At 52.7% G+C, this 10,969-nt stretch overlaps 2 protein-coding genes across 3 annotated transcripts in view; one reads left to right on the top strand and one right to left on the bottom strand.

The window, feature by feature from the left end:
* AAAS (aladin WD repeat nucleoporin) overlaps positions 1-4,719 on the top strand; it is a 15,877-nt gene extending 11,158 nt beyond the window's left edge. For both annotated transcript variants that reach the window (XM_021708270.1, XM_008049491.2), the window contains 9 exons: positions 2,218-2,338; positions 2,950-3,074; positions 3,207-3,267; positions 3,389-3,479; positions 3,679-3,772; positions 3,859-3,924; positions 4,052-4,135; positions 4,255-4,339; positions 4,467-4,719. In XM_021708270.1, the coding sequence (XP_021563945.1) occupies positions 2,218-2,338; positions 2,950-3,074; positions 3,207-3,267; positions 3,389-3,479; positions 3,679-3,772; positions 3,859-3,924; positions 4,052-4,135; positions 4,255-4,339; positions 4,467-4,691 (952 nt within the window). In that variant the 3' untranslated portion in view covers positions 4,692-4,719. The remainder of the gene's footprint in view (positions 1-2,217; positions 2,339-2,949; positions 3,075-3,206; positions 3,268-3,388; positions 3,480-3,678; positions 3,773-3,858; positions 3,925-4,051; positions 4,136-4,254; positions 4,340-4,466) is intronic.
* A 263-nt stretch (positions 4,720-4,982) lies between these two features.
* The window catches only part of CUNH12orf10 (chromosome unknown C12orf10 homolog), a 6,124-nt gene continuing 137 nt past the window's right edge, over positions 4,983-10,969 (bottom strand). The window contains 6 exon segments of the mRNA XM_008049490.2: positions 4,983-5,193; positions 5,347-5,528; positions 5,632-5,754; positions 5,859-6,011; positions 8,503-8,662; positions 10,697-10,916. Of these exon segments, the coding sequence (XP_008047681.2) occupies positions 5,010-5,193; positions 5,347-5,528; positions 5,632-5,754; positions 5,859-6,011; positions 8,503-8,662; positions 10,697-10,916 (1,022 nt within the window). The 3' untranslated portion in view covers positions 4,983-5,009.

Raw genomic sequence — 10,969 nt, 5'->3', positions numbered from 1 at the left:
CGGTGGCCAGGAGCAGCCACTGCACTCCAGTCTAGGCGACAGAGTGAGACTCCAACTCAAAAAAAAAATAACATCTGGTGTTCGATAGTATAGCAGGGAGGCTATAGTTCATAATTTGTGGTGTAGTTCAAAGTAGATAGATATTCCCAGCATAAAGATGGGCGAATCTTTGGGGTGAATTATGTCCCATTTGCCCTAGATTGATCATTATACATCATATGCGTGTATCAAAATATCACATTACCCCCAAAATATATGGAACTATTAATGTATCAATATAAAATTGTTAAATCAGTCAATTAGACATCTGAAGAAAGTTGAAGAATATTTTTTTTTTTTGAGTTGGAGTCTCACTCCTTCACCCAGACTGGAGTGCAGTGACACGCACGCTCACAGCCACCCCAGCATCGACCTTCTGGGCTCCAGTGATCCTTCTGCCTCGGCCCTCCGAGTAGCTGGAACTATAGGCGTGCGCTACCATGCCCGACTATTTTTTATTTTATTGTAGAGACGGGGTCTTGCTAAGTTGCCTGGGCTGGTCTCGAACCCGTGGGCTCAGGCAGTCCACTTGCCTCGACCTCCCAAAGTGCTGGCATTACAGGCTGAGCCACTGAACCTGGCCAAGTTGAAGAATATTAAACAAGAGCTGAATAAATGGAGAGTCATGCTGTATTCTTGGGCAGGAACATTTAATCATAAAGAGATGAAATTTAGTGTACTTCCAGTCAGAATTTTGCTTGGTTTTTGTGAATTTGACAAAATGATCTTTTGAGTTTTTATGAAAGAGTAATTGTGGAAGACAAATTTTAAAAAAGGAAGAATTAATGAGGAGAGACTTGCTCTACCAAGAAATAGAAAGCTATTGGCATAAGAATAGACAAACAAGCCGGGCTCGGTGGCTCAGCCTGTAATCCCGCGCCTTTGGGAGACTGAGGTGAGTGGATTGCCTGAGCCTGCGGGTTTCGAGACCCGCCTGGGCAGCGAGACCTCATCTCTACAATAAATAAAAAAATCAGCCGGGCGTGGTAGCGCATGCCTGTAATTCTGGCTACTTGGAAGGCTGAGGCAGAAGGATCGCCGGAGCCCAGCAGGTCGAGGCTGCGGTGGCCGGGAGTGGCCACTGCACTCCAGTCTGGGCGACAGAGTGAAACTCCAACTCAAAAAAAAAAAAAAAGAATAGACAAACAGATCAATGTAACAGTAACATTCAGGAACAGACCTAAGAATATATGGAAATTGAATATATGAGAGTTGGCTTTTCATTGTAATAAAGTTTAGATTTCTTCTTCTTTGTTTTAAAATTTGAGATAGAGTCTTGCTCTGTTGCCCAGGCTAGAGTACAGCTGGTGTGATCACAGCTCCATATAGCCTCAAACTCTTGGGCTCAGGTGATCCTCCTGCCTGAGCCTCCCCAGTAGGTGGGACTATAGGCATGCGCCACCATGCCCAGCTAATTTTAATTTTTGCTAGAGACAGCGTCTCACTATGTGGCTCAGGCTGGTGTTGAACTCCAGGCCTCAAGTGATTCTCCTACCCCAACCTCCCAAAGTATTGGGATTACAGGTGTGAGGTACCACGCCTGGACTAGATGTTTTTTTTGTTTTGTTTTATTTTGTTTTTGAGTTGGAGTCTCACTCTGTTGCCCAGACTGGAGTGCAGTGGCCACTCCCGGTCACCGTAGCCTTGACCTGCTGAGCTCCGGCGATCCTTCGCCTCAGCCTTCCGAGTAGCCAGAACTACAGGCACGTGCTACCGCGCCCGGCTGATTTTTTGATTTATTGTAGAGATGAGGTCTCGCCAAGTTGCCCAGGCAGGTTGCGGACCTGCCGGCTCAGGCAGTCCACTCACCTCAGCCTCCCAAAGCACTGGGATTACAGGCTGAGCCACTGAACCCGGCTAATTTTTGATTTATTGTAGAGACGAGGTCCCGCCAAGTTGCCTGGGCGGGTCTCGAACCTGTGGGCTCAGGCAATCCCCTCTGCCTCCCAAAGTGCTGGGATTACAGGTGTGAGCCACCACACCCCGCTTTTCCTTCACCTTTTGCTTTTTCCTTCATCTTTTACTTCTATGATCCTTATTCCTTTTTCCTAGCCTGCATTTGAGCTCAGAGGAGCCATTGGACTTGGGATGTTTTAGCAGAAGGAGGCAAGGGAATAGAATCATGGGACTTTCTCATCATTGTCTTCTGACTCCAAATCCTCCGTTTCCCCTTGGTAGACCATCTTCTGGCTGTGCCCAAGTGCTATCTTACCCTGGGCACACACCTGTCACCAGCTTGGCCTGGGCCCCCAGTGGGGGGCGGCTGCTCTCAGCTTCACCTGTGGATGCTGCTATCCTGGTGAGTTGGTCTCTACCCTACTCCTGGTCATTTCAGCCTTGATGAAAGGGCGTTCTTCTGGGTGACGTCAGGAGTGAAGGAGAGGGATCGTTGTCCATTCAGTATTAAACTAATCCAGGGAAGGAGTTTCACCATCCAGACTCCTCACATTTAAAATTCTGCCTGCTGTAATTATAAACAGAAATCTGGTGTTGTCACACTTAACAGTCCGTTTCCTGCTTCCTCTCCTTTCTAGTTTTTTTTTTTTTTCTCAGTCAGAGTCTCACTCTGTCACCCAGGCTGGAGTGCAGTGGCACATTGCTCCCGGCCACCGCAGCCTCAACCTGCTGGGCTTAGGTGATCCTTCCACCTCAGCCTTCCAGGTAGTTGGAACTGCAGGCATGCGCCACCATGCCTGGCTAATTTTTTGACTTATTGTAGAGATGAGGTCTCACCATGTTGCCCAGGCTGGTCTCGAACCCCTGGGCTCAGGTAATCCTCTCGCCTTTGCCTCCTAAAGTGCTGGGATTATAGACCTGCATCCTTTCTAGTCCTTTGTACATTAAAGAGGGCAGCCTGCTGTGAGATGATGGGATGTTTGAGTTTGGTGTTTCATCTGTTCCCTCTCCTAGGTATGGGATGTTTCAACAGAGACCTGTGTCTCCCTTCCCTGGTTTCGAGGAGGTGGGGTTACCAACCTGCTCTGGTCTCCAGATGGCAGCAAAGTCCTGGCTACCACTCCTTCAGCTGTCTTTCGGTGAGCAGAAGGGTAGAGGGAGGGCAAGGACCTGGAGAAAGGCACTTGGCCTGGAATCTCTGCCAGAGGGAGGTCGGCCCACATTTTGGAAGCTGGAGGCCCTGAGCTGTAATTTGCTTCTCTCTGGCTCAGAGTCTGGGAGGCCCAGACGTGGACTTGTGAGAGGTGGCCTACGCTCTCAGGGCGCTGTCAGGTACGAGGGGACTGAGTCACAGTGGCTGGGGCGGAAGCGATTCCAGCTGGTCCCCAACTCCCCCACGCCTGCCCACCTCTGCCTCTTGCTGTTTCTCCTGACCTTTGCTCCCTGACCCCAGACTGGCTGTTGGAGCCCAGATGGAAGCCGACTGCTGTTCACTGTCCTGGGGGAGCCACTGATTTACTCCTTGTCCTTTCCAGAGCGTTGTGGTGAGTTAGGGCTGCACTTGAGGATCCAGAATATTGGGGTGGTCAGAGGTAGGAAGCACCTTCTGTAAGATGTAACTGAGGGAAAAAGGGAAGTACAGGAGCTTAGGAGACTTGGGAGGTGTTGATGCCTTGAGTAGCTGGCAGGAGACCAGTGGGAGGCCCGTGTGCTGCCTGGAAGAACCTCTGCTCTTATCCACAGGCCAGGGCCAGGGGCGTGTTGGCGGTGCAAAGTCAGCAACGATAGTGGCAGATTTGTCTGAGACGACAATACAGACACCAGATGGGGAAGAGAGGTGAGCCAAGCATGGAGGGAGCGGCAGGGAGTGGAAGGCGGGAGGGACCGCACTGCACTCTCCCAACGGCCTGTCCTCACCCATAGGCTTGGAGGAGAGGCCCACTCCATGGTCTGGGACCCTAGTGGGGAGCGTCTGGCCGTGCTCATGAAGGTAAGAAGCAAGGACAAAGGGCTTTGCTCAGTCCACAGCCGTCTTCACCATGGAGCAAGTGTGCCCATGCCCCGCCCTGGACCTCTGCCTTCAGTGCTCCTCTCTACCCCTGGGTCCGTTTCTTGTAGGAAATCCCAGGGTGCAGGATGGTAACCCAGTCATCCTTCTCTTTCGCACTCGAAACAGCCCTGTGTTTGAGCTCCTCCCCTGGTAAGTGCCGGGCAGATCTTAGAAGGTCTGGACTTCCCCAGCCTTTCTGCCCCAGACCCACATCCTGCTACATGCCCCCCACTGCCTCCGGTGGCCTGCTCAGCCCCTTCTTCTCCTAGTGGCATCATCCAGGGGGAGCTGGGAGCCCAGCCCCAGCTCATCACTTTCCATCCTTCCTTCAACAAAGGCGCCCTGCTCAGTGTGGTGAGTATGCCAGGCTCCTGGGGCTCTGAGGGAGGGGCGGAGAAACTGAGGGCCTTAGCTGCCGTGTGGCTCTGCCAGGTGGCCTTCTTTGGGCCTGGGCTCTGACACTTTTTTTTCCTCTCTGCAGTGCTGGTCCACAGGCCGAATTGCCCACATCCCGCTGTACTTTGTCAATGCCCAGTTTCCGCGTTTCAGCCCAGTGCTTGGCCGGGCCCGAGAGCCCCCAGCTGGAGGCGGAGGCTCTGTTCATGACCTGCCCCTCTTCACTGAGACATCCTCGGCCTCTGCCCCTCGTGACCCTCTTCCAGGCCCATCACCTGTTCTGCTCCACTCACCCCACTCCCACCTCTGATAACAAGTTTTTGTGTTTTTTCCCACTCAATTACCAGACTGTTTTCCAGGGAGCTGCACTGGGGTGTAGTGGGGTGGGGGGAAGCATAGACTTTGGGTTATGGTCCTACTGTCACTTCTTGTGTATTTGGTCATTTTTTAACCGTAGATATGGGATGGTTTCAGATGACTTGGAAAGCAAGGCTGAGAAGTGTGAAGAAGATATCTAGCATAGGGTCTCACACATAGAGATGTTTCACTTTTCCCAGCCTGAGCGAGTTCCCAGAACAGTGGAGGGCAGTCAAAGATTGGGTCAGGATGAGATACAATTTTTATTGGACTAGGAGATCTGTGTGAGGTGTGGGTGCTGGGCCAAGGTGGCACGGGCCATGCTCAAGGCACCTTCTCGGGTGCGGTGCCCACCGATGAAGCCGCTGGCATGGACGAAGATACAGCCAGGGATCCCACTGACCTGGTCCAAGGCCTCATCCCGAAGGCCCCGCCACGGCTCTGGCAGAGGCAGCCTACAGGCAGGCAGAGAGGGAGAGTTGGGAGAAGCAAATAGAGGCCTGAGGAGCTAGGAGACGGGGGAGCAGGACAGAGGTCAAGGTTGGCAGCCTCCTCCAGCAGGCCTGGGACAGGCCTTAAGGTCTGCAGGAGGTACCCTGGGGCCTCACCGGCTTTGGAATGAGTGGGGTTCCTTGGGCACACACTGTACCCGCCACTGTCCAGCCTGGTCTGTGTAGATAACAAACATGATGGCCACTGGCGGCGACAGTCCAGATTCCAGGTGGTAGAGATGCTCCTTCCAGGGGCACCCTCCTTTTGCCAGCTCCACTATCTCCCCACTTGAGTCCACCTGAACAGGAAGCAGAGCACAGCTAGGGCAGAAGCAGCCCAGTTGACCAGCAGCCTGCTAGCAGTGGCTAATTGCCAGCCACAATGCCTCCCCCAGGGCGTACCTGAAGTCGCCGGGCCAGGGCCTCTTCCACCAGTGCCCGGGCTGGCAGCCAGCTGTGTTGGTAGAAGTCTAGTCTCTGCAGAAACTCTTCTTGAACCAGGTCCATTGCACGCTTGAACCCTGCCTGGGAATCAGACTCAATCTGCTAGGGCTTAGGAGCAGCAAATGCTCCCACTCCCTCCCTGAGGATCCACGAGTCTGAGTCTGTCCCCCAGGAGCACTCCTCACCTCAGTGTCTTGGTTGGGCTGGTTCCAGGTAGGGTTAAGCCGAGCAACCCGGGCACTCAGGGTAGTGGTCAGTGCGTATCGAGGCTCCCCCTCTGCCCACTGCGAGATCCCATTGTCCACCGCGTCCACCTCCTCCACGAAGTTCTCGTACATCTAAGGCAGCAGCAGGGGAAACACTGGAGACTGCCTGCCATTTGTGTCAGGTCTTCTAGGTTTAAAAGTGTGTTCACACACGTTCGTTTAATCCTCACAACAGCCCTGTGAGGAGCTTAGGATTCATTGGATGAGTAGGGAGAATTGGGGAGTTGAGGGGCTTGCTCAAGGTTAGAGTGCTGGAACTGGAATTCAGACTGTTTTTTTTTTTTAATTTTTTATTTGTTTTTGAGCTGAAATCTCACTCTGTCGCCCAGGCTGCAGTGCAGTGGCATGCCTACGGTCACCACAGCCTCGACTTGCTGGGCTCAGGCAATCCTTCCACCTTAGCCTTCCTTCCAAGTAGCTGGAACTACAGGCATGCACCACCACGCCCAGCTAATTTTTCTTGATTTATTGTAGAGATGAGGTGTCACCAAGTTGCCCAGGCTGGTCTTGAACCTCTGGGCTCCCAAAGCTGGGATTATAGACTTGAGCCACCACACCCGGCCTATCAGACCACTTGGTTTCTAATCCAGTGCTTACTCCATTGCACAAAGCTGGAACCAAAGCCAGCATGTGTAGGACTTTGTGTTTTTTGAGATAGGTCTTGCTCTGGAGTGCAGTGGCACGATCATAGCTCACTGCACCCTCACTCCTGAGCTCAACTGAATCTCCTGTCTCAGCCTCCTGAATAGCTAGGGCTACAGGTACGTATTAACACAGCCAGCTAATTTCGTAGATAGGGTCCTGCTTTGTTGTCCAGGCAGGTCTCAGACTCTTTGCCGCAAGCAATTCTCTTGCCGTGGCCTCCCAAGTGCTGAGATTATAGGTGTGAGCCACCATGCCTGGTTAGCTGCTTTTTTTTTTTTGAGATGGAGTCTCACTCTAATGCCCAGGCTGGAGTGCAATGCACGTTCCTGGCCTCCACAGCCTCAACCTGCTGGGCTCAGGTGATCCTTTGCCTCAGCCTTCCAAGTAGCGAGGACTACAGGCATGCGTCACCATGCCCGGCTAGTTTTTTGATTTATTGTAGAGGTAAGGTCTCACCACATTTCCCAGGCTGGTCTCGAACCTGTGGGCTCAGGCAATCCTCTCATTTCGGCCTCCTAAAGTGCTTCTTTTTTTGAGTTGGGAGTTTCTGTTTCCCAGACTGCAGTGCCACTCATGGCTACACTCATGGCTACTGCAGCTGCAACCTGCTGGGCTTAGGCGCTGCTTCCACCTCAGCCTTCCAAGTAGTTGGAACTATAGGCACGTACCACCAAGCCTGGCTAAATTTTTGATTTATTGTACAGATGAGGTCTCACCGAGTTGCCTAGGCTGATCTTGAAGCCCTGGGCTCAGCAATCCTCTCACCTCAACCTCCTAAAGTGCCAGGAACAGGTGAGAGCCACCACTCCCAGCCTAGCTGCTGACTTGAATAAGGAAGGTCTCCCGTTCCTCGACGGGCTCTGTGGGAGTGGCTCCCTGTGGCTGAGGGAGGGTAAATCTGTAAGTACGCTGAGCAGCTCTTCAGTGACACTGTTCATGAAGTACAGGAGGGTCTGAGCCACACACGTAAAATGGGAGAATGAGTGTTAGACTAGACATCGAGCGGGACAGAGTGAGAAGCCCATAACGTGTCACGTCACAGCAGCAGCTGCTATTTCTCCCTAGCCTGAAAACATGGTAGGGTGTCTCAAGAGTGCTGGGATAGAAACAACATGGGATGTTAGTGTTTTACACAAAATTGCCTTATGAAAGAGGCCTCCATAGCAGTACCCCTTTGGTGTGTAGGAGAATGCTGTTCAGGTATTGCTGAGAAAGTTTTCTGTGCCCAGCACCTCTTGGTCTGGACCCCAGCCTGACGCTCAGTTGAAATGGGTTTAATTTAGTCAGTTTAGAGACCCCTCAGTAGTTGGAGGAGATATTGACACAGGCAGGCTAGAACTTGATATTCCAAACTCTAGTCATGGGGACAGAAGATGCCTAGCTAAAACAACTGAATTTGACAGCCTACATGCAAAAACAACAGCTAACCAAATGACCTTGTGGATTCCCAGATCAACTAGGTGTCCTTAGTATGGCTTGATCTACCGTGTGCTGGGGTCAGTAGCCCTGTTCCTTTTCCCTAAGCAGAAAGCTGCTTGTAGGGGACGCTAGTGGAACCTGAAGATATTTTTATATTGAAACTCTTTCCAGCTGAGCTTCTAGACATAAGCAGCCTCCCAGCTATCCAGAGGCACTGAACAATCACCGCTTGGGTGTGTTAAGACTAGGAGATGCTGCCGGACAGAGTTCAAGGCCCTTCCCCACATTATGTCATCCATTTCTCAAACCACCTCAGGATGTGAGGGGGACACATCCCCACCCCCTCGGGAGATGAGCCTGACTGTGGGAGAGGATGAGTGCTGGGCCCGCAACAGGCCAGGAACCCTGACCTGGGCCCATCCTGAATATTGCATGAGCACTGCTCCCAGCTGGCCCGATGGAGATGCATGTGTGGGCATCTCTGTCCTCAGATCCCCACCTTGTCATAAATGGTGCTCACTGTGCTGTCCTCTTCATTAGTGCCCAGCAACTGCGCCAGCAGCTTGTGCCCGAAGTGCAGATAGATGAGTCCTGCACTGCTCAGCTTGGTCTGCCATGGCTTCCCAGGACGCAGGGAGCTCATGGACTCTGTGAAAGACCTGGGGAGCACAGGGAGGCGGGACCGAGTGCAGGAGCTGACCCCAGTTAATCTGCAGTGTGTGTGCACGCACATGCAGACACGGGTGGGGTGGGAAGGCGTGAAGAGGAGAAAGCCTGGCAGGGAAGGCTTCGGCTTTTCTTCAGGGGTCAACATGGTCCCCAAGTCCCCCTTCAAGTGTCCGTTCAGCAGTTGACTCAATGCTTGCTATGTGCCAGGCTTTGCTTTAATAGACATTAAGTGTAAGAATCTAGGACCCTGCCCTTGACTTCAGATTCACCTGCTGGAGACAAATGCGACCAACCAAGTATTCCAGCCAGAGACTAATAAGGAAAAGGAAGGACTAAAGGGAGGGTTCAGAAGAGATGAACTAGTGGTTGTGCGCCAGAAAGACAGGGTGAAGGAGAAAAGCATTCCAACTAGAGGAAACAACATGTATGGTGGCTAAGGGACGGCCCTTCAAGGAAAGCAGCTCAGGGGTGAGGAGTGAGTGGCAAAAGATCAAGTTGGGAGGGCAGGCAGGGCCAGACCCGGGCAGGACTCATGCCATGCTTTAAGAGTTTGGACTCAGCCGGGCTCGGTGGCTCAGCCTGTCATCCCGCGCTTTGGGAGGCTGAGGTGAGTGGATTGCCTGGGCCCGTGGGTTCGAGACCTCATCTCTACCGTAAATCAAAAATTAGCTGGGCATGGTAGCGCACGCCTGCAGTTCCAGCTACTTGGAAGGCTGAGGCGGAAGGATTGCCAGCGCCCAGCAGGCGAGGCTGCAGTGGCCGGGAGCGACTTAAAATGTCATAACCCTCAGAGATAATTACTTTGAACAGTGTGGTGTCACTGAGGGAGGGATTTTTTTTTTAATTCACTTGTTTCTTTTCAAGACAGAAAATACAGCCTGGTGTGGTGGCTCACACCTGTAATCCCGGCACTTGAGAGTCTTGAGCCCAGGAGTTGGAGGCTTCTGTGAACTATGATCATGCCAGTGCACTCCAGCCTGGGCATGAGACCCTGTCTCAAAAAAAAAAAAAAGATACTGGAGCAGAGTTTTAGGTCATAGGGAAGGAGAAGTAGAAACATGGTTGGCAAAACTGATGTGAAGTCCCAGAGTAGTAATTGGGAAAAGGGCAGAGGATTTACCTTCAACAGAAGGGAACAATTTTCCCTGAATTGGCAGGAGGGAATTGAGGATGTCAGGGGGTGGGCCGAGGAAATGCATGCAGGAAAAGCTCAATTTCCTTTGAAAAGTGGACATTCAAGCCGGGCTCAGTGGCTCAGCCTGTAATCCCGCGCCTTTGGGAGGCTGAAGTGAGTGGATTGCCTGAGCCCGCGGGTTCTAGACCTGCCTGGGCAACTTGGCGAGACCTTATCTCTACAATAAAAATAAAAAATTAGGCGGGCGTGGTAGCACGCACCTGTAGTTCCAGCTACTTGGAAGGCTGAGGGGGAAGGATCGCCGGAGCCCAGTGGGTCGAGGCTGCGGTGGCCGGGAACAGCCACTGCACTCCAGTCTGGGTGACAGAGTGAGACTTCAACTCAAAAAAAAAAAAAAAGTGGACATTCAGTGGATCTGATGCAGCAAAGCCTTGAAGGGAGAAAGGACTGGAATGGGCTAGCCTTCAACAAGCATTTCCTCTTGGAAGGGTGCAAATGAAGTAGAAGATTTCACGCATCTGAAAATGACACCAACTGCCACAGCCACGCAGGACCAGCGGTCAGGTAAGGTAGCAAAGAGGCACATGAATGAATGAATCCCAGATGGCTTTACTAGTTGGGGCAATGACAGTGCTGGTGGGAAAAAAGCCTAGGCTAAGGAAGAAGGTGAGTCAGGAGGAATCTAGGGGCTCACTGGACCAAGATCCAGGCCAGGGAGACGTGGGGAGCAGGCAGGGCTGCAGGGACGGCTGCAGTTCCAGTGGGCCTCGGGAGTAGAGTTTAGTAAGACCCTTCCCTTGGCTGACACGGACCACGGCAGAGATGGCTGCACCGGAGCGTGGGAAAGCTGAAGTCAAGCAAGTGCGAGAAATGGTATCCAGGAACCCACCTTTGGTGATGGTCATATCGGTGTCTCTGAGGGTCATACTCGCCACCCACGTCCACCACGATGTCACACGAAGCCAGTTTTTCGGGATCCCGGGTCCGCACAATCTCTGCATCCTGCGGGCACAGAGGAGGTCAAAGAGCGGCCAGGGGGTCGCGCGGGTAGGGGCCAAACGCTGGGCCTCCAGGGGAAGCGGTGCGGGCAGGAGAGGTGCTCGGGCTGCTCCGGCTACCACAGGGACCCTGTCGGGGAACGCGGTCCGCCCCGGAGGCCCCA

The sequence above is a fragment of the Carlito syrichta genome, unplaced genomic scaffold, assembly GCF_000164805.1.
Source record: "Carlito syrichta isolate Samal-C Ts95f unplaced genomic scaffold, Tarsius_syrichta-2.0.1 Scaffold135689, whole genome shotgun sequence".
NCBI lineage: Eukaryota > Metazoa > Chordata > Mammalia > Primates > Tarsiidae > Carlito > Carlito syrichta.
The sequence above is the reverse complement of the archived record's forward strand: the minus strand, read 5'-3'. Positions and strand labels throughout refer to the sequence as shown.